General features: G+C 42.0%; 1 protein-coding gene across 7 annotated transcripts in view; it reads right to left on the reverse strand.

Moving 5' to 3' along the window:
• Positions 1–19,033, reverse strand: part of LOC128439456 (A-kinase anchor protein 13) — a 113,475-nt gene that overhangs the window by 66,573 nt on the left and 27,869 nt on the right. For all 7 annotated transcript variants that reach the window (XM_053421933.1, XM_053421932.1, XM_053421935.1 and 4 more), the window contains exons 3-9: positions 18,488–18,641; positions 16,164–16,324; positions 15,471–15,642; positions 7,626–7,809; positions 5,048–5,237; positions 2,679–4,782; positions 1,317–1,402 (exon numbers count right to left, since the gene is read on the reverse strand). In XM_053421933.1, the coding sequence (XP_053277908.1) occupies positions 1,317–1,402; positions 2,679–4,782; positions 5,048–5,237; positions 7,626–7,809; positions 15,471–15,642; positions 16,164–16,324; positions 18,488–18,641 (3,051 nt within the window). The remainder of the gene's footprint in view (positions 1–1,316; positions 1,403–2,678; positions 4,783–5,047; positions 5,238–7,625; positions 7,810–15,470; positions 15,643–16,163; positions 16,325–18,487; positions 18,642–19,033) is intronic.

The following is a 19,033-nucleotide window of genomic DNA, read 5'->3' on the forward strand; positions in this document are numbered from 1 at the left end:
TTCAATTATAAAACTAAGGAAATGAGTCACACCCTCGTCATGTGAGCTCTGGATTAAACTCTTGTCCAGCACTGCATCTTCTAAATGAGCTGTATTCAGACTCTGAGGACGGAAAGAGCAGCGGCAGTTGAAAACATGCAGCCACGTTAAGGAACGATGGCGACATGTACTTGGGTGATACACGTTGAGTGTGATAGTCAGCGTGTTAACTTACTGTACCTCTCTGATAATGCTACAATTTCCCAGAAAAATTATTATTATGTTTATTATCAGAGTAAAATTTACTGTAGGGATTATCCCAATACCTTTTTACATCGACCAAGGAGGCTTTGTTTTTGTATAGTTGCAGGAAGAAGCAAAACTATTGGACGGATTACCATGCTGAGGTAAAGAAGAACCCACTTAATTTCGGTGCAAATCCAGATCAGGGGGTAGATCCAGTAACATTTTATTCACTTTCTTTAGCATGGTGAGATGGGACATTTATTCTCTGAGAATAATCCATGAATCTTGATGATTGGACTGGTATTTATGAGAGTGCAATTTGATGCAGGTCCACATAAATATACAGATCTAGTGAATTTAGATATTGTTTCATAAGGAATCTGTTAGGTCTTCGCAGAGTTATACAGTCTCTGAGTGCCATTTTACAATCACTATATCACCACCAGCTATTAGTATTGTTATGGCTGTATTATTTGTTGATATATTTTCATATATGAAGGTGGTGAGTTGGGTTCAAAAGTTTGAAATGTTTTAAAATGAATGTTGTTTTTGGATATATAGGTATAGTTGTTGGTTAAGAGTTACTTTGCCTAAGTATTTAACTGACATGTTTGCTTGATGACCATCACCTACTTTTCTTATCTTTCCTGTCATAAACCCTCTTGGTCTGTATGTTTCTTGTTTGTTCTTAATTCATTTTACTAACCAAAGATTATCTGTTGGCATCAGAGCTCTCTCGTTGCTTCGTAGTTCCTCACTGAATCTGATTCACAAAACTTTGCCCACAGCACACGTCACAGCAGGAGAAGCTCTGTGGTTACGTCCTATCAACAGCTCAATGAAGCTACATGTGCGTTTGATAAGTTAAAATATCTGCTGTAAACTTCAGACTCAGGCCACATTTCCCCCCAGGTCATGTAATAGCTCATGGAACTGGTTACTGGTCGCCTCTTTGATCATTTCCTCTGCCAGAGGGGTGTTTACAGGCTTTTGCAAACAATGAGGCAACTTGGACTCATGTTAATCCAACCTGTATTGACAACAAAGCAGAGTCTGATAGCTGACAACCACAGCACAGACTTGAAGCTTACCGTGGAGAACTCGGTTTCCTCTGCTGTGTCATTTTCTTCCTCCCCTGCAGCAATTACAGTGTCTTCAGACTTGATGACCTCTTCCTCTGGAGAAATGCACACAACACAATGCAATCAGTCCAAAGGCAAAGCCTCCGAATACAGGAATCAATAACAAGTGCTCAGAGCGAAAAGGAACTGAGACTTGTCTATTCTCACTGCAGACACACTGATGAGGTAGACGTTGTACGATAATGATGTGGCAGCTTTAGTTTATAGTTTTTATTTACTTCTAAAACTCCTATTGGGAGAACAACCATTTGAATGTGAGTGAATTTGTCATTGTTTGATTATAAAAACAGAAAGCAAACAGTCCACTGATGATGTCGTATAATTATTTGAGATGGATCCCTCCTCTGGAATCTGTCTTGTTATGTAAGTGACCATGTCTGAGAAACAAGTATCCATAATGGACTTTGAACTTTTTGTTTTCAAGCCTCTACTATAATCCCAGTGGTTATTTTACATCTTCATACTCAAAACTTGAAACAACAGAAACCTTGTCTCTGGCAGCCTCATGACGCTAGGCCGCTGTCAGGCTGTAAATACATTCCCTTGCTCATAATGACACCCCGCTCTCTACGTGACGCACAGTGCCAGCCATGCCCTTGACCTCTTTTCATTGGACTTGGGTCCAGTACAATTATTACTGATGAGTGAAAATTGCCAACAGAGGAGAGCTGCAAGTTCATTTTTTAGAGAAGAGAGACTCTGCTGGTCTCACTTCCTGCTTTGCGCTCACATCCCATGTATGTTTGTTCTGGAGAGAACAGCCTTCTGGCTCCGCGTGTAAGACTGGGTCACATGCGCTGGTAATGTGACTGTGTCTGCTGACATACTGCAGCCAGGGAGTGCATGTGTGCGTGAGACAGAGCCTAACAGGGAACATGTGAACATAAAGGGAAGTTTTGTCAAACTATACATGGCCTTAGGTGCCAAATATATAAAACGACTGTTACATAACATGTCACCATGTATCCTACAGTCCGGGCATAAGCTGATGTGGCAAATTGAATGTTCTGTCACATTTTAGGGAAAGTGTTTTAGAATAACCTACTTTTTTTAATTAAAACAAAACACAGCCATATATCACGACAGGACGTCGCACAGAAGCCAAATATCTCTGCGAGCACAATTATGTTGGGCGACATTGCACTTAGCTTTGTGGAGCTATTGCCATTAATCACTGGAGGAGTTCGGAATCTGATTTAGCATATTTGTTTAGAAAAAGGTTTTGACAAACACATGGCCCAGTGATGTATGTGAGAGTGTCGCACTAGAATAAACCTGAACTTAGACTGAAATAAATCCCTGTTTGCTCACCTTGGGTTGCACTGTTGTGGCTTTCTGAGGCTCCATCCACTGTATCAGACGTCTTTGGATTTTCATTCAAATCATTCTCAACAACAGGTTCACCAGCTGTTTCATTGTTTGGAGAACGTGGTTCTGCTTCTGTACTCTCTTCTGAAAGCAGAGTGATACTTTGTGATGAAGGAGCACTGATCTCATTCTCTGCTTGAGTTAATCCCTCATCAGGTGACATTTCTTCTGTTGTCTTCTCTAAATCATCCTGTTTCTGTTGCTCTGGCACAGACTGCACATGCCCATTCTCCTCTCCTGAGGCCACCAGAGATTCATCACTGGTCTCTGTTGACTGACGATCACCTCCAACTGGGATATTCACTTCGATCTTTTCTGCAACAAACTGACATGGTTCACTTAGGACCGTACAGGTGACCTCCGGTGCTGAATGCTCCATCTCTGCAGTCAGGTCAGAGCAGTTAGCCTCTCCGGAATCCTCATTCTCTGACAACACGGGACCCAACGACAGATCCTCTTTGGAAAGTTCTGGGGCAAGTTCCTCTCCTGTCCCCTCCGGGTTCAAAGGCTCCATTGTCTGAGGGCTGGGTGGCAGTTGTGATTCAGGCTCGGTGCCAGACTGGTTGCAGTTGGTCAAATGCCCTGCCCCGTCAGAGTCCAGCTCCGAGAGTAGTCCTGCATCCACAGTAGGTGAATCACTTTCACTCGGTTTCATATCATTTGATTCCTCCATCATGGTTCCTGCTGACAGTTCTGATATCTTGCTCTGAACCAAGTCCTGCTCCTCTGCTGTTGCACCGTCATGAGTCGGGTGGAAGATTTCCGTTGTGGAGCTTCCGACTGACCGGAAACTGCCATCGTCATCACTGGAGAGGCTGTGGGCCATGCAGTCCACTTGGTCAATCTGTGTATCTTCTGTGGAGTTCCCGGCGGTCTGAACATCTGCTGTGTTGTCAGATTCATCCAATGGCAAAGATGAGTTATTGATACCTGGTACAGAAGTTTCAGCTACATCCTGACCATCCAGTTCTTTACCATTTGCTGTGCCAGTACAATTCTCAGAATTGGTGTCTGGAGCCAAGCCCTGCTGCTGCTCTGTAGCGTAATCCCTCCCAGCTGTTTCCTGGTTTTGTTCCAGGCTGTTTACGTCTGGTGGAGGTTCCCCCTTGTGGAGGCTTTCTATCAGGAGACGTGAAAACGCAGATTCAGGCTCCTCGCTTACATCACCGCTGTCTATCAGTGATGGATTGGGGAGGTCCCTTGAGGCTGATATAGGGTCTGTTAACCCTTTATTCTCCATCTTCTCCTCGTCTAAAGAGAGTCCATCGCAGATTTCCCCACTCAGTTTCATGTCTTCTGTCCTGACAGTCACCTCTTCCTGAGCACAGTTTTTCGTTTCAGAATCAGAGTTGTCAGATACCTCTGAGCCCTCTAACGACTGAGCCTGGCCCATGACTAAAGCTTTCTCGTCTCCACCGGGCGTTATTGGATCTGTTGACTCTGGGTTGGTCTCCTCCTCCTTCTTCCTCCTGGCTGTGCTGTGCTTCTCTTCCTGCTCAGATCTGTCCTCTCCCTTTGTGGCCTCCTGTCCTTCCCGGATCACAGCCTCTCCTCTATCAGTTTCCTCTGCCTGTTTACCACAGCCTGCTGGTGGTAGGATTCCTACAGTAAGATTTGCCCTTTCTACCTCATTCTGAGCTCCTTCACTCCTGTGACACAAACTCAAATTTTGGGTGGAAACAACAGGCTGCTCTCCTACCTCCTCCTTTGCTTGGCAGTAATCTCTCCCAATGTTTGTACTAAAACACACCCGCTCCTCTGGGGAACGAAGGCCATGGTCCTCAGGGCGTACATCTGATGTTGGAGTACTCGCAGACAACCTCCCGTCTTTCTCTGCCTTTCCACTCTCACTGTGTCCTGAATCAGTCCCGCTGCTTTCCACTGGGCAGTTTTCTACCCAGCTGCCTTCAGTTTTTGAATCCAAACACTCCGATGCTGTGGAAGCCTGCTGTAGTTGCTCCACGCAGGTTATCTCTGTTTCTATGCCATCACAACATTCGGCAGCTGTGTGCAGACAATCGAACTGCAGCTCCAGTACAGAAACTCCCTGTAGAACATAGAGAAGGAGGAGGATAAACGTTAGCTTTTCCCTCAGTGAAACCAACAGAGCTGCTGCTCCTTAGCTCTTATCAATCGGCAGCTCACTGATTGCATAAGGTTTCTACCGGTTATACAAACGGAGTTTGAAGGTTAGAAAAATGAGAGCAGAGTAAAGACAAACAATCCGACAATGTTTAGTGGCTGCAGAGCTCCTGGATGAAGCCAATGTGAGCAGAGATAGCATGTTAGAAAGGCAGGGTGGTGTGACTCACCTTGGCATGGAGATGGCATATCAGGTGCAGCAGCTGCTCCACACTCTTCTGAAGGGTCGGAGGTTCGCGGCCAGGGTGGTTTCTCAGTGTCAGGGTATGTGTGTTCAGCCTGGGGAGGTGACAAATTACCCGGGCATCTGTAGAGACCTGGTGGACACTGTCAGCCCCTTTCTCTGCGTCTGTGTCAGCCCTGTTGTGAAAGAGACACTTGCATCACTCTGAACGGTCTATACAGCCTGATTGGCTCTCACAGCACAGAACTGCATTTCACAGATATGTTAGCCAATCCAGGCTCACACGTTTTCTTCAATAATCCACGTGCTTGCTGTTTTTTCTTATTTCCAGGGATAAAAAGGCCAACAGTCAAATGCTGTGGTTGTTATTTTCATCTTTTTTACCCTTTCAGCAAAACCTGCACAGATATTGTCAAGTAATAAAGAAGCTAGTAAATGTTCAAATGTTCCAGACAAAAAGTTTTCCTTTCCTGGTAAAATACGCCCAGTGATTGCCTACATAAAGACCACTCCTTGTCGATAAGCTTTCCAAGATAACTCCCCCTTTCTGCATTTGCTCGAAGTGTTGAATGTAAAAGTATGTGCAGTGTTTTTGTTCCTAAAGATAGTGCTGTAAAGAGGAGACACCTCCCAGTCAGGCAGATACGTTTACGTAATCCTGGGTGGATTGCTTGAGCTGTGAGGCCTGGGCGCTGAGGTCACTGGCCAGGCTGTGAGTGACTTCACTTTTCATGAGGGAAATGTAATTACCAACACATAAAGAGAGAGAGAGAGAGCTGTAAGTTGTAAAGCAGCTCAAGTGCACGCTTGGCAGTGAGCGCGTTCACTAAGTGGTGGCTGTCTTTCAGCTTGTGGCATCTTCATTTTGAGTTAAGTGAAAACTATGCTGCGGCAGATAAGTGAAGTGCTAAGAAGACATAAACGGGGTCCATTTCCACTTTAAACCGTGTCTCAGTTCATTTACCAAAGAGTCGTTTAAGGTCTCATTAGAAAAGGATGAGAACAATTTGACCTCAGGAGTAAAAGCATTGTTAGGGATTATACCTGTCACCTCCAAAATAAAAACACATAAATACCCTTGGACTTAAACTAGAGAGAGACAACAATGCAGTATGTTTTGAATTACAGTTTAACATAGTCAGTAGAGTTGTAACCAAGGCTTTTGTGTTGAGGAACGATTCCCATCTATCTATCATGTTCCCTCGGAACAATAATGGCAGCCCACAACTTTTCAATTAGCCCTCAACTCTCTAACTGCACCTCAGAGTGCTAAAGCTAGGCTGCAGTGTGGCTTTGTGGTGATGCTCTGTGGATACTTCCATTGTTCCATGAGAACAACAGACATACTATTTTGCCTCACAGAAGGAGGAACCTACGCCATCCACCCTCGGATATATTGACATGACAGTGTTTGTACAGAGAAGAGAGCAACGTTAACTGAAACTCTGAACTGGTTTCACTGTCAAACACTGAGGAGAAAGTCTTTCAACGTACAATTAAAAACCATACGTGATAAATCCTATCAAGAAAAATGGAAACAACATGTGTCTACATGTCAAATATGTGTATCTTTTTACCCAAGTTTACATTTTGTTTTGAATAAAAGCTCTATATATTCGCTCAGTATAAAGCATAGCAGCAACTAAAACATTGTGCTTTCACTTTAAAGACAAACAGGAAGGGAAACTGTGAAATTGTGTTGCCAAGATGGACATCTGAACCTGTCACATGTCAGTCCGTCTGTGATACCAATATAGTGAAATAAAAATAATAAAATGATCAAAATTATCTGGCAAATAGATTATGAGTTACCGAAGACCAGGTTCAGACAGACACAGACAGATGAATGTGGAATAAGTAATACATATATATATATATATATATATATATATATATAACTAGCATATTTGATAGCTAATAATCTAACATTACGCAACAGCCATGAGGGCTGTTTTTATATTGAAATATCAACGTGTCTTTTAAACAGACATCAGAAATAGTTTTAGTGTGTGTCGTTACGTCACATAGTTCTCACTGGAACATATGTCTGTGAAGTGTTCAAACAGTTTACACAACTTTTAGTTTCAAGCACATTAGCATTGGATCAAGCATTTAGCGTTTAGCATTAGCTTGATTCCAGTCCATTTTACTTCCAGGCTTAAATAATTGGGTCCCACAGGTGCACTGATTAAAACGTCTTTCCCATCACACAGTATTAAACAACGTAAACTACTTAACGTTAGCTGTAGGGTTAGGGTAGCTAATGCTATCAAATATGTCTTGAAACATGGTCCTGTGTCTATCCACATTTTAACTCTCCATTGTCTTATTAGCTGCTGATCAGATAGAGACCTGTGAAATGAAAACAGTTCGTCACACTCTTTGTTTGTGACTCATAACAGCATTTGAGGAAAATGGCCAATGTGTGAAAATGGTCTTTAGGTTATTGTTTTTGAAGCTAAGTAAAACTCAAATTAACTTTAATGCTACGTTTTACTTAATATATGGTGGTGTTGTTATACAATAGCCGTTTAGTGCCGTAAGGAAAACAGTTTGTTGCTTACTTTGTTAAAAGCTTGTGGAGATGTCCGTGTCCTCGCAAAGCAGCGATGGCGGATGGGGTGTGGCCCTGTCTGTTGGCCAATCGCAGGGCTTCTGTAGCTCCAGGCTGCTGCAGCAAGAAGTGTGTAACCCGAAATAGACCTCGACGAGCGGAGAAGTGCAGCAGAGTCTCCTGAGGATTCAGTTCTGAGGAAGAGAGAGAGGATGACAGGTGTAGTAAAACCAAAAGAATAAAGCTAACAAGAAGCAGAGAGACTGAGGAGAGCAAGTGTCCAGGTTGCCAGTTTGTGGTGTGGTAGCTGACATACCATCACCCGCTGCAGCTTGGCAACAACACAGAGCTGCCTAATGACACCAGTACAGGATCCATGGTGACCCAGTAAACACACAGACCACTACACATACACAGACTGATAAAACCAGGAGCCACCTCAACCTGATACAAGCTGTAGCAGTGAGTTGGAGGTGGAGAAGGAGAAGGACAAAGAGAAGGAGAAGGAGAAGGAGAAGGAGAAAGAGAAGGAGATCCAGGCCCTGAATGAGAAGGTGGAGCAACTGGAAAACTAGCTGAAAGACAAAGATGATGTCATAACGAAGGAGGTCAAGAAACGGCGCGGTCGCCTCAGGGCCTATCTTGACTGCTTGGCTGAGCTCACTGACTGTCAGGCCAAGGCTCAGATTATGGAAGCAAGTCTGCACCAGGAGCCACCTCAGCCTGATACAAGCTGTAGCAGTGAGGTGGAGGTGGAGGTGGACAACGAGAAGGAGAAGGAGAAGGAGAAGGAGAAGGAGAATGAGAAGGAGATGGAGAAGGAGATCCAGGCCCTGAATGAGCAGGTGGAGCAACTACACCATCAGTTGATTGACAAAGATTGTGTCATAAAGAAGGAGGTCAAGAAATGGTGTGCTCGCCTCAGGGCCTATCTTGACTGCTTGGCTGAGCTCACTGACTGTCAGGCCAAGGCTAAGCTTATGGAAGTAAGTCTGAACCAGGAGCCTGAGATAAGAAGAAGCAGTGAGGTGGAGGTCAACAAGGAGAAGGAGAACGAGAAGGTGAAAGGAGACGGTGAAAGGAGACGAAACTGCAGCAGGAGACAACTCCAACTATGGGACTGAGCTGCAGAAAGTAGGAGGCCGAGATGAGCTGGAGGAGAGAGGAGAGGTGGAGAAGCCGCCGCTCTCTCCCTGTCCCCCTTTGTACATATTTGAAATAATCTAATGATGTGTTGTAAATATGTTAAACTTTTTGAATAAATATAACTAGTACAGTAACATCTACCTCTGTCTTTCTGAATATAGATATAGTTCCAGAATACGTACATTTTCACTACTTTCTAACTTTCTGCAAATTTTGGTACGAATTTGAGCTTGTTAAAGCCCTCAAAAAGCCAATTAATTTGCCTGAATAATAATAATAATAATAATAATAATAATAATAATAATAAACATTACAATTTCAATAGGGCCTCCCACTGTCAGTGCTCGGGCCCTAATAATGATGCAAAATCAAACAACACCATTCCATCTAATCAGAGGTGAGCCCCATTACGTGCACTAGACACCCATTCTTAATTTAAGTCCCTTATTGGCCCTATATATCAGGTGAACTCCTAAAAACAAACACTGAAACCCTCCCTCTACTCTTCCACACAGAAAGTAATGGAGATTCATGGACACACACAAACATAGGTTTGTGCAGCAACCAATATTCAGACCTTCCATTCACTTCATTGAGTACAGCCTAACCAAAACATTATATCTAATGTTTACCGTGACCAATTCATGCCCAACCCTATCCATAACCTGACCATAATTAAATTAAGTTAACTACCTAACATTAAACGGGACATCAGAAATATCTTTACGCATCATCAAGACTGGGCTTTGGTCCCCATGAGGTCTACTGGTCCTGAAAAATTCAGTGTTAATAGGTCTTACAAAGGCAATTAAGACAAATAAACAAACCGGTAAAGAGGCAATAAAAACAAGTACATACACTCTATAGCAGTAACATAAATCAGTTACACATATTTGTGTGCTCACAAAGGAATAAAAGCACACACGCAAGCACACCATCTTTCTGCCAAAGAAACAAGATGTTGTCAATGCTCCCCTTAGCATTCAAGCTAGACTGCATATGGTGTGTGGTTATTTCAGAAATTCTCTCATCTCAAACTGAATCTGTTTTGTTGCAGTCAGCTGCCCAGTTACTACTGTTACTATTAGTATCTTTTACTGCCTGACCTCTGGAAAAATGAAAAGGGCAACCCGACACAAGAGGTAACATTGTTTAAAAAGAACGGGAAAGTGAAGTTCACTAAATGCTAATTTCAAAATGAAAAGCAGAACATAGCGATCATTAGAAAGCAATTAAATACCTTATTAGATAAGACTCTGGTCTTTAAAATTATACATGCTGGGAATTCAACGTGGTGTGATGATTGTAAACTTCCTAAACATGCAGCCAGTCAGTGCTCAACAGAGAGAATGCTATTATTCATCAAACCAAGCTAGTCAGCGTTTATTTATAACAGCAGCAACTAGAGGAACAGGACAAACCATATGCAATCCTGTTCCAGAATCCAGAGATTTATCTGGACAGTTTCTCTTCACAGTTGTTTGTTCAAAACATTGTGATTTACAACAAAATACACATTTAATTGAAAAAGTGGGAAGAAATCCATCTTGCACCTCCTTTGTAATTTATTCTATGATTTTAAACTGTAGGTTGAGCAGCTTTCAAAAGTATGATCAGTTATAAAATAGTTTAAAAAAAGCAGCAGAACAGTGAAAGGGGCAAACAAAATATTTAGTTTCTGTTATCAGAACCACAATAATCATTGGGGCAACATTTACAATGCTGTAGTCGTCCCTGCTGATGAGAGGTTTCACTCCATTTACCGCGAGCCAGCTTGCCCTGATGGACCTCAAGATAATTGGTCAAATTTAATGCTCCACTTGGCCAAACTATGCAGGACTGGAATGTGAGGTGCCACACAGCAGAAAGAATTGCTTCGCTGTCGCGTTTGACAGTGGTTCCTTCAAACCAGCTGCCATAACAGCCACAACATTTTTGTACAATGGCATCCGGGAGCCTCAGCTGGGAAACACATGTAATTAGAGTTATGTGCTGCAGCACAGGACCAAAGTGAAGTGGGTTAACACTATGTTGGGTCACCATGACTCACAGAAACAGCTTCACTATTCCTTGGCAGAGATCCAAACACACTGGCTTCTATAGTTACTGTATCTTTAGATACACAATGGTCAAATGTTTTTCTTACTTCATGTCAAATTGCTAAACAAAAACATTAACAAATAACAGAGTAGTTTCAATATCATCAGCCAAAACCCCAAATGTATGAAGAGGAAAGCAGCGACAGTCAGTTGTTTCTTCACTTTGGTCTAGACTGGAATATCTCAAAATCTGTGGGACGGATTATCTTGAGATTTGATACAGAAATTCTTACACTGTCCCTTGAGGGATGACCTGTAAAATAGCAAATGCGAGTGTGCCCATTAGAGTTTGCTAGTCTTAAAATGAGGTGTGGTCACGCACATTGTTTGGTGTGAAGTCAGTGGTGCAGCATTAGGGTTATTTTAAGAGCGCATTATCAAGATAGAAATGTGTGCCAACATGAGCAAGCACTCAATGTGCATACACTCTGCCTGTTACACACAGGTGGTCTGCTTGTGTGTGAAGGGAAAGCATTGTTTCTTACTTCCTGGCAAATCTGCCTTTAAAATAGCAAGCTTAAGCGGAAGGGCACGTGGCTTTAGAAGACAATGGGAGACGGCACGATGGCAAGATTAAAGCTAGGGTTGGCAATCCTGGAAAAACTAGCATATAGTAGGCTACAATATGAAACTGAATAATCCCACCCCCTACCATCGGCCCTCTCTTTAAAGCCACGCCCCACATGAACGTGCACTGACTGACAACTGCTAGAAGCCGACTCTTCCAAGACTCGCTCGCTTAGCTCTGGGTATCTTCTCTGCCTCTCCAGCTTATATAGACTCTGGTCATGTGCAGTGAGAGCACAGGCAGGGTGCTCACAGACAATCCGAATTACTGTGCGAAGCCCTGAGACTGGGTTTTCTTTTCTTTTTCAGACAACTTTATTGATTGATGGCGTTTGTATGTGGACTTTTTTCAGAAACAAAATGCCAGCTTTACCTTTAATCAAGAGACTGCGCACAACCTTTCCGAACTATCAGTTTGGTGCAACAACCTTTTTTTCACAATTTTAAACAAACTAAATTACATGTGGACATCCCCTCCGTGCAGTTGCATGCCCTTTATACTATGAGCTCAGATTGTTTAAATTAAGTCCTTAAGCTTGTTGACTTGACAAAAGTGAAACTTCAGTATAAAAAAATAAAAATTGCAGGAAACTACAAAGGCTTTTTGACAATTGTGTTCATTCCTTCAACAACCAGCACATTGGTATTGATTGACAAGCCACAGGCTATAGAGAACTTGACAGCAAATGTTGATAACTGTTCAAAACTGATGAATTAAGTGGGTGTTGTTCACCATTTTTAATGACAAGCGCTGCTCTTTCAAAAGAAGGGAATTTCCCGGAGGATAATAAATGACTGGCAATGGTGAGATCATTGACTGCTGCGTGTCCACAGCGTGAAGGATGATAAACCACTGTCACCTCCACCTATAGTCCGACAGATCTGATAAATGGAGAGCAGAATTGTACTCCTCTTCCTCCCCACAGTCCACTGCAGCCGAGCGTCTTGTATTGAAGCGCTGACATATTGTGAAGCAGAGCCTATTAGAGCATACATCACTCACCGCAGCTGGAAGCCGCCTTCCACTTCAACAATATGACAACAGACTTCAGTGCAAAGCAGACAGTAGGCGCGTGTGTGTGTGTGTGTGTGTGTGTGTGTGTGTGTGTGTGTGTGTGTGTGTGTGTGTGTGTGTGTGTGTGTGTGTGTGTGTGTGTGTTTGCGTGTGAATGTCCATCTCAAAACAGCCATAACACTTTTCATAACATTGGATCTTATCTTATCAGGAGGGAGTTCATTACTGAGAATGCGATTTGATGAGTTTTCTGTCCAGGCTACCGACAATGAATAAAACATCTGAAAGACTGTGAAAACTTTCCATATCCGCCGTACACAGACTGAGTCATTTTTTGTCAGTTGTGTCTAAAATCCTGCTGGTTTGGTCTCATCTCCAAGTACAAGCTAAACCATGAGCTATTATGTTAACAACAGCCAGAGGCAGCAGCAGTGCTCAAACTACTCCCCAATGTCTTGTTTACCCTGCTTCACAGAGAGCAATTATCTCACAGAGGTTATTGTCAACGTCAACTCATTTTGCTCCCTTTAACTGATTTAAGTCGTCAGAGTCAACGGCTGGGAAAAAATTGGCACTTTGATTTTAATAAAGATGTATGTTTGTTTGGACTGACATACACATTTCTCCCAACAGTACTGCTGTGTGTCTGCGCTGCAGCACAGTCACACTAGGCTCCGATCATACTAATGACAGAGTCAGATGAAAAGTCCATTCGCTGACATATTTTCAAGTTCATGTCTTTCTGTGAATATAAGCTATCAACTACACTGACCTTACTGACCTCCTGTTTTTAAGAAAGAGCTTTGAATGGGCTACGTTATATACACTGAGTGTCAACTAAAGATAACAAGAAAGAATGATTAGATTTGCCGATCTTATCTGGCTCCTTCTCCAATTAGAGCTGTGTTAATAAGTGAGTAAGTCACGTATTTTTCAATGTGTCATCCGCCGAAATGGGCCCAGTCCTCATGGGGTTTCAAGAAGAGAAAAAGCAGAAGAACAGACGTGGCTTCAGACATGTCAGACTGTCACAACCACCAAAGTAGAGCACAGTCCTTCTCCTTGGATTTTAAACATGTGAAACACAAGCATTGGTTTTGCATTTAACACAGCAAATAAGAGCACGAGTCATATACATCTTATGCTCAACCCACTTCATAAGGACAATTGACTCCTATCCTATTGACAGTAGAGGAATTAGCTTTTCTGTCACCCAACAGAATATATTGGTAAAAATAAAGTAAAGCAAAATATTTTTGTGTTTATAAATTTGTTTATGGCAGCAGTGATGATAGCATCACTGCTGCACCGAATGAATGTCCCCCCCATGATCAGGCCATATTGGGCTCCAATAACATTCCTCATATGTTTACAATCCTGAATTCACATGTAGTGGAGATGGTTTTTGCGAGATGTGTGTTATTGAAAAGGACCAGATAATCTTCAGTAGCATCAGAAACATGGGATAGAAAATCAGCATGCACAGCTTGTGTTGTAGCCATGTGCTTTCAGATGAAGCCTTGACTTGTAGTTAGATCTCTCAAGGGATACACCCAAGCCAACAGCAACTACTTGTTACCCTATTATAAACAACATATCATACATTGGGGCGGCTGTGTCTTTGGCCAAGTAACTGAACCCCAAATTGCCCCTTATAGAAAAATTGCAGCCCATAGATGTACTGTATTAAATGTATGTGTGAATGGATGAATGGCAATAAACTGTACTATAAAGCACTTTGAGTGGTCATGAAGACTATGAAAGCAATATATAAATACAGACCATTTAGCTTTTACAATTTACATACCATTAAATTATTAGATTATATATTATATCAAACGGAAAGATGGTCCAGTGGTTAGCACTGTAGCTCTTGGTTCAAATCCCAGTGTCTGCATGGATTTACTCCAGGTACTGGTAGCTTCCTCCACATTACAAAACATGCAGATCAGGGTTAGGTTAATTGGAGACTTGAGAAGAGTGTGAAATGTCGTTTGTCTCTGTTTCTTGGTGAGGAACTGGCAACCTGTCCTGGGTGTATCCTGTTTCTTGCCCAATGTTACTTGGATTGGCTTTAGCTCCCCCATGGCCTTTAAAAGAATAAGTGGTATAGAGGATGGATGGATGGATTGATTATATTAAAACTCTAAGTAGCCTATTATAAGCCAGGAATTCCCTTCTAGTACATACATGTTTTGATGATCTTGTCACAACTCAGTGATGTATTTAATATTATTGAAGATAACTGCTGAAAATATATTAGAGTCATATAAGCATAGAAATCAGTATATATTGCAGACATACTGTAGATGTGTTGACACACAACAGGAACAAGTCTTCAGTTTATGTGCCCTGCAGATGGCATGGTTCTGGTTGCTGGAAGACTCAATGAGTTTTTCCATACATGGAAAACTCTACAAAGAGTGTCTACAGTATCATGTGTTTCCAATTTATTTTAAAATGATGTTCCTTCTCTAATTGCATTGTAGAAATCACGGCATCTTATGATTCAATTAAAAAGCTAGCAAGTAACTCCTGCTGGGTTTTGTCAAGAAACTTGCTTCAAACGTTACTTTTACATGGAAACTGTGGAGGTCAGACAAAGTGTGTGTGATTTCAGACTAGTGTTTCGAGACCTGAATAACTTACACATCCATAAAACTACCTTTATGTGTTGGGGAGGGTGATGGCAGACCATGATTAACAGCAGTACTTTTACTGTTATTGTAAAATGTAATTGTAGCACTACTCTGAAAATGCCAACAACAAAATGCTGAGAGTGATCAATCGTCCTAATTTTATTGATCTGGCTCTGTGAAAGACATGAGCCACATAAATATACACAAAGGAGGTTTCTTGTTTTTTGAATTGTAAGTAAGCTAAAATTGGTCTGTGCATCATCTTTATTCATACAATATCAAATCATCCCAGATGGTATATCTCTACATCATTGCAGAGACATCCTCAATGACTTGTAATGTGCTAGGACATGACATGTTAGAATCAGCCTACTGCCCTTCAGTCTCACCAGTGCTGTTGGTTGGTTTGTTTCCCAGTATGGTCCATCCGAGAGGCAGTGCGAGATGCTGGAGGGCCAGCGCGAGACTCTCATCCAGACGTTCACACTCCCGCAGAGGAATCTGACACTCATCCAGCAGCAGCGCCCCATCCAGGGCGTCGGCCCGACCCGCCGTGCTCACCTGTATGGAGGGTGATTACAAACATGAGTCAAGTTTCCAAAGGTGAGGCTAAGCTGAGGCTTAGTCTAGAAGCGCTCATTTTAAGGCGCTCAGCCATAAGCCTTAGCACAGAGCATTAGCTTAATGGCTAAAATGTAAAATGTAATTGCATGAAGACAAACGATATGAAAATACAACATGCATTTATCATACGAAACTCAAATTAGAACTGTGATGTGTTGACAAAAGCAAACAATTAACTTTGAGAACTCAAGACACATTCTATCTTGCCCTCCTCCCTTGTAAACAGACTTACAACTCCATTTCTATGGGATGATAACAAAAAGATTTAACAAAAGGACTGTCAGTCATCAGACCTTGCCAGAACGTAACCCTGACATGTTTATCTTTCACTCTGCCCACATTGCTGTGTCACTGTGTAACCATGGGTCGAAACTTTGTTCTTGCTCCATGACAAACGTCAGCGTTTGTTGAAATTTACAGCTGATGCAGAAATGGAAATGACTCGGCTTGTTGCTCACCAGAAACTGGGCCATGTCAAAAGCCAAATCCTGGACGAAGCTGAATCGTTGCTCGCCCAGTGGAGACACGCTACCCAGGTATAGGTCTTTCTTCAGGGCCTCTGGAACAACTCGAGTGAGAGAGCACAAGGTGACCAGCACCCCCTCACAGCAGTCATGGGCTACAAGATGATACAATGAGGAAGGAGACAGGAAGAGAGGAATGAACAGGTAACTTTGTTGAAATAGATATCCGTCTGGCTGTGTATATACAAGCCTTTTATTATGTTAATTGTAGTTGGCATACCCAATTTCCTATGTCTTTGTGCTGCGTGAACATTAATAGTTGTTAGCTAGTTGTGGCTAACATCGCGAATTTAGATACAAAAAACAATAAAAAAAAATGTAATGGTGAATTTGCATTGGCTGTGACCTGTGAAGAAAGTCATTCAAAGAAAAACAGTTGAAAAGAAAGAAAAAAAACATTTCTATCTGACCCGAACGTCTCCTAATGCGTCCTTCATATGTGAAAAGCAGACAGTTCATTCACAGAATTCATGTCTTAAAACTGCTTGAGTCTGAGATTTTCTGTTATTTGAATAAACTCTGTACATTGTACAGGTTTCTCTGGAAGAGAGGTGATGAAAACTTCATACACAGACACAAACGTGCATTAAAACCAACATTATTATTCATTAGACATCAAAATTCTTTAACACCCTTTATTAATAATCAGATACAGCACAGTGTAGACTGGTTTGAATCCAATTAAATTCATATTATTAAAATATAATAGTTGACTTGATGTTTTTTTTATTCATCCCACTACAACCATTTCAGCAGTAAACAAATCAAAGTTGACCTAACAGGAAATTAACACAACACGTTATCAGTTAATGTATTTTCAGTTGTCACAACAGAAGGAATGAATAATGAGCACTGTAGTGCTCAAACATGGCCAATGTCAAAACACAGCTTTCAGGGTGTAGAGGCACTACATGTATTCAGTGACTTCCTGCTCAACATGGTCGTCTAAATGATTTAACTTCTGTCTAGGAGATTGCCGGAACATTTTCAGAACATCCAGGCACCTGGTTAGAGCATGCAGGACGCAGGACGTGACTTATAAATCAAGTGTTTAAGTTCCCAAACTTTGTTGTCATTCAAAGCTGATATTGTCTGCATCTTCTACATGTATGACACCTCTTTTTTGTCCCTACACATTTGTGTTTTGTCAGTTTTGCATCCCTCATGTGTCAGAAACATGCCCACTCACTTTGCTGAGGGCTTCACTGCCTTATTCTCACATGGGCTCACTAGAAAATTCCCGAATTGCAGGATTGCAAAAAGATTTTACTAGGGGGCTGGCAGTTAAAGTTCCGTAAAATGAGTGGAGCAACTGCCTCAGACATTTGCATTCTCACATACCCGCATCTCCAGAAAATTGCATGGTTTAGCGCATGTCTGAAAGTCTCAAGTTCCTTGCTCAAAGGCACCCCATACTACAGACCTTCTGGTTGGTCAGAGGATCGGCCCCTAAGAAGCAGTGAAGAAGAACTGATCTGTTTGAGGAGTCACACCTCCTTCCTTTGTGTTAAATCAGACGAGCTCTTAACAAGATAACATATCATCATGTTCTGCTTTCTTTTTAACACCTCACTCATGAGGACTACAAAGAACATTTTTATTAATCGGTCCCTTCATTTAATATTTTTGTCTTTCTCAACATTTGGACACCCAAACCAAAGAGCTATTCTGCATTTTCGCCACCATGTTCTGTGCCCTGTGTCCTTTGAACCTTCGTCTCAGTGCTGTTGCTCATTCACCTCAGGGGGACACTGACCTAAAGGACAGTGGTAGAGGTAGTTGATGAAGAACTATTTATCCCTTATACTTTCTTCCTCGCCTACATTAATTCCTGACTGCCCGGTTATCCTGTACCTAGGGACAATAACTTTTTCAGACAGTGATATTGTGGTATGCGTTGGCATCCCTTAATGTTAATGTTGGGTATATATAGCACTTGATTACTATAGAGGATTGACCTCAACAGGAGATGTTGTATTGTTTTCTCTTTTTGGTCACATGACTATATTGTTCGGGATGTTGACTCCCCCTTATATTTTACTGAACTTCAGCATACGAGTTTGCAATGCTGCTGCATTCAGAGAACTTTCCTTTCATGTTTTATTTACCTAAACTGAGCTAAGGTGCCTACGACAATGACTGCCTTAAGAATTCAAAAAGATTTATTATAAATGCATTACTGCAGGTGGAGCCACTTTCCCACAGGTCCATTAGATATGACAGGGCAGCTGCAAGGCATTGTGGGCGGGGTGGCTTACCGGGACACACCGCCTGCAAGGTGTCATGACTGCTCCTTTGGGTGCTGGTCAGGTGCCGTTGTGTGCTGCCAGCAAACAGAAGGAAGTAGTCCACACCCTCCTCATCCGCAGCCAGCTCTTCATCAGCGAGCTGCACTGTGACAACACACTGCCCCTGCAGAGACAGGCAGACAGCAAGAGGAAATGAAATAGAGAAGAAAGCAGCAAAAAGACAGAGGTGTCAACAAAAGAGCGGGAGAAAAATACATCTAGACAAAATATATATAAAAAAATCTAAACAGTTATTTATAGAGACATGGAAATTAATTTGCATACATAATTAATTCATCATATCAAAATGGAGGACGTGAGAGTTGTTTGTTAATCTGTTGTCCTTTTCAAGCTGAGGTAATGTTGAACATGTTTATTTCAAATAGTGTAACTGAAATAAGTTTGAAGGAGAACGGCACCTTTCATGAACAAGCTAATTGCAGTTGGTTAATGAAGAAGAACAAAGACCCTGTTCACACTTGGTAAAATCCAACGGTTCCAATAAGATGCTGAGTT

This window comes from Pleuronectes platessa, chromosome 1 (genome assembly GCF_947347685.1).
Source record: "Pleuronectes platessa chromosome 1, fPlePla1.1, whole genome shotgun sequence".
In the NCBI taxonomy this organism is placed as follows: Eukaryota; Metazoa; Chordata; class Actinopteri; order Pleuronectiformes; family Pleuronectidae; genus Pleuronectes; species Pleuronectes platessa.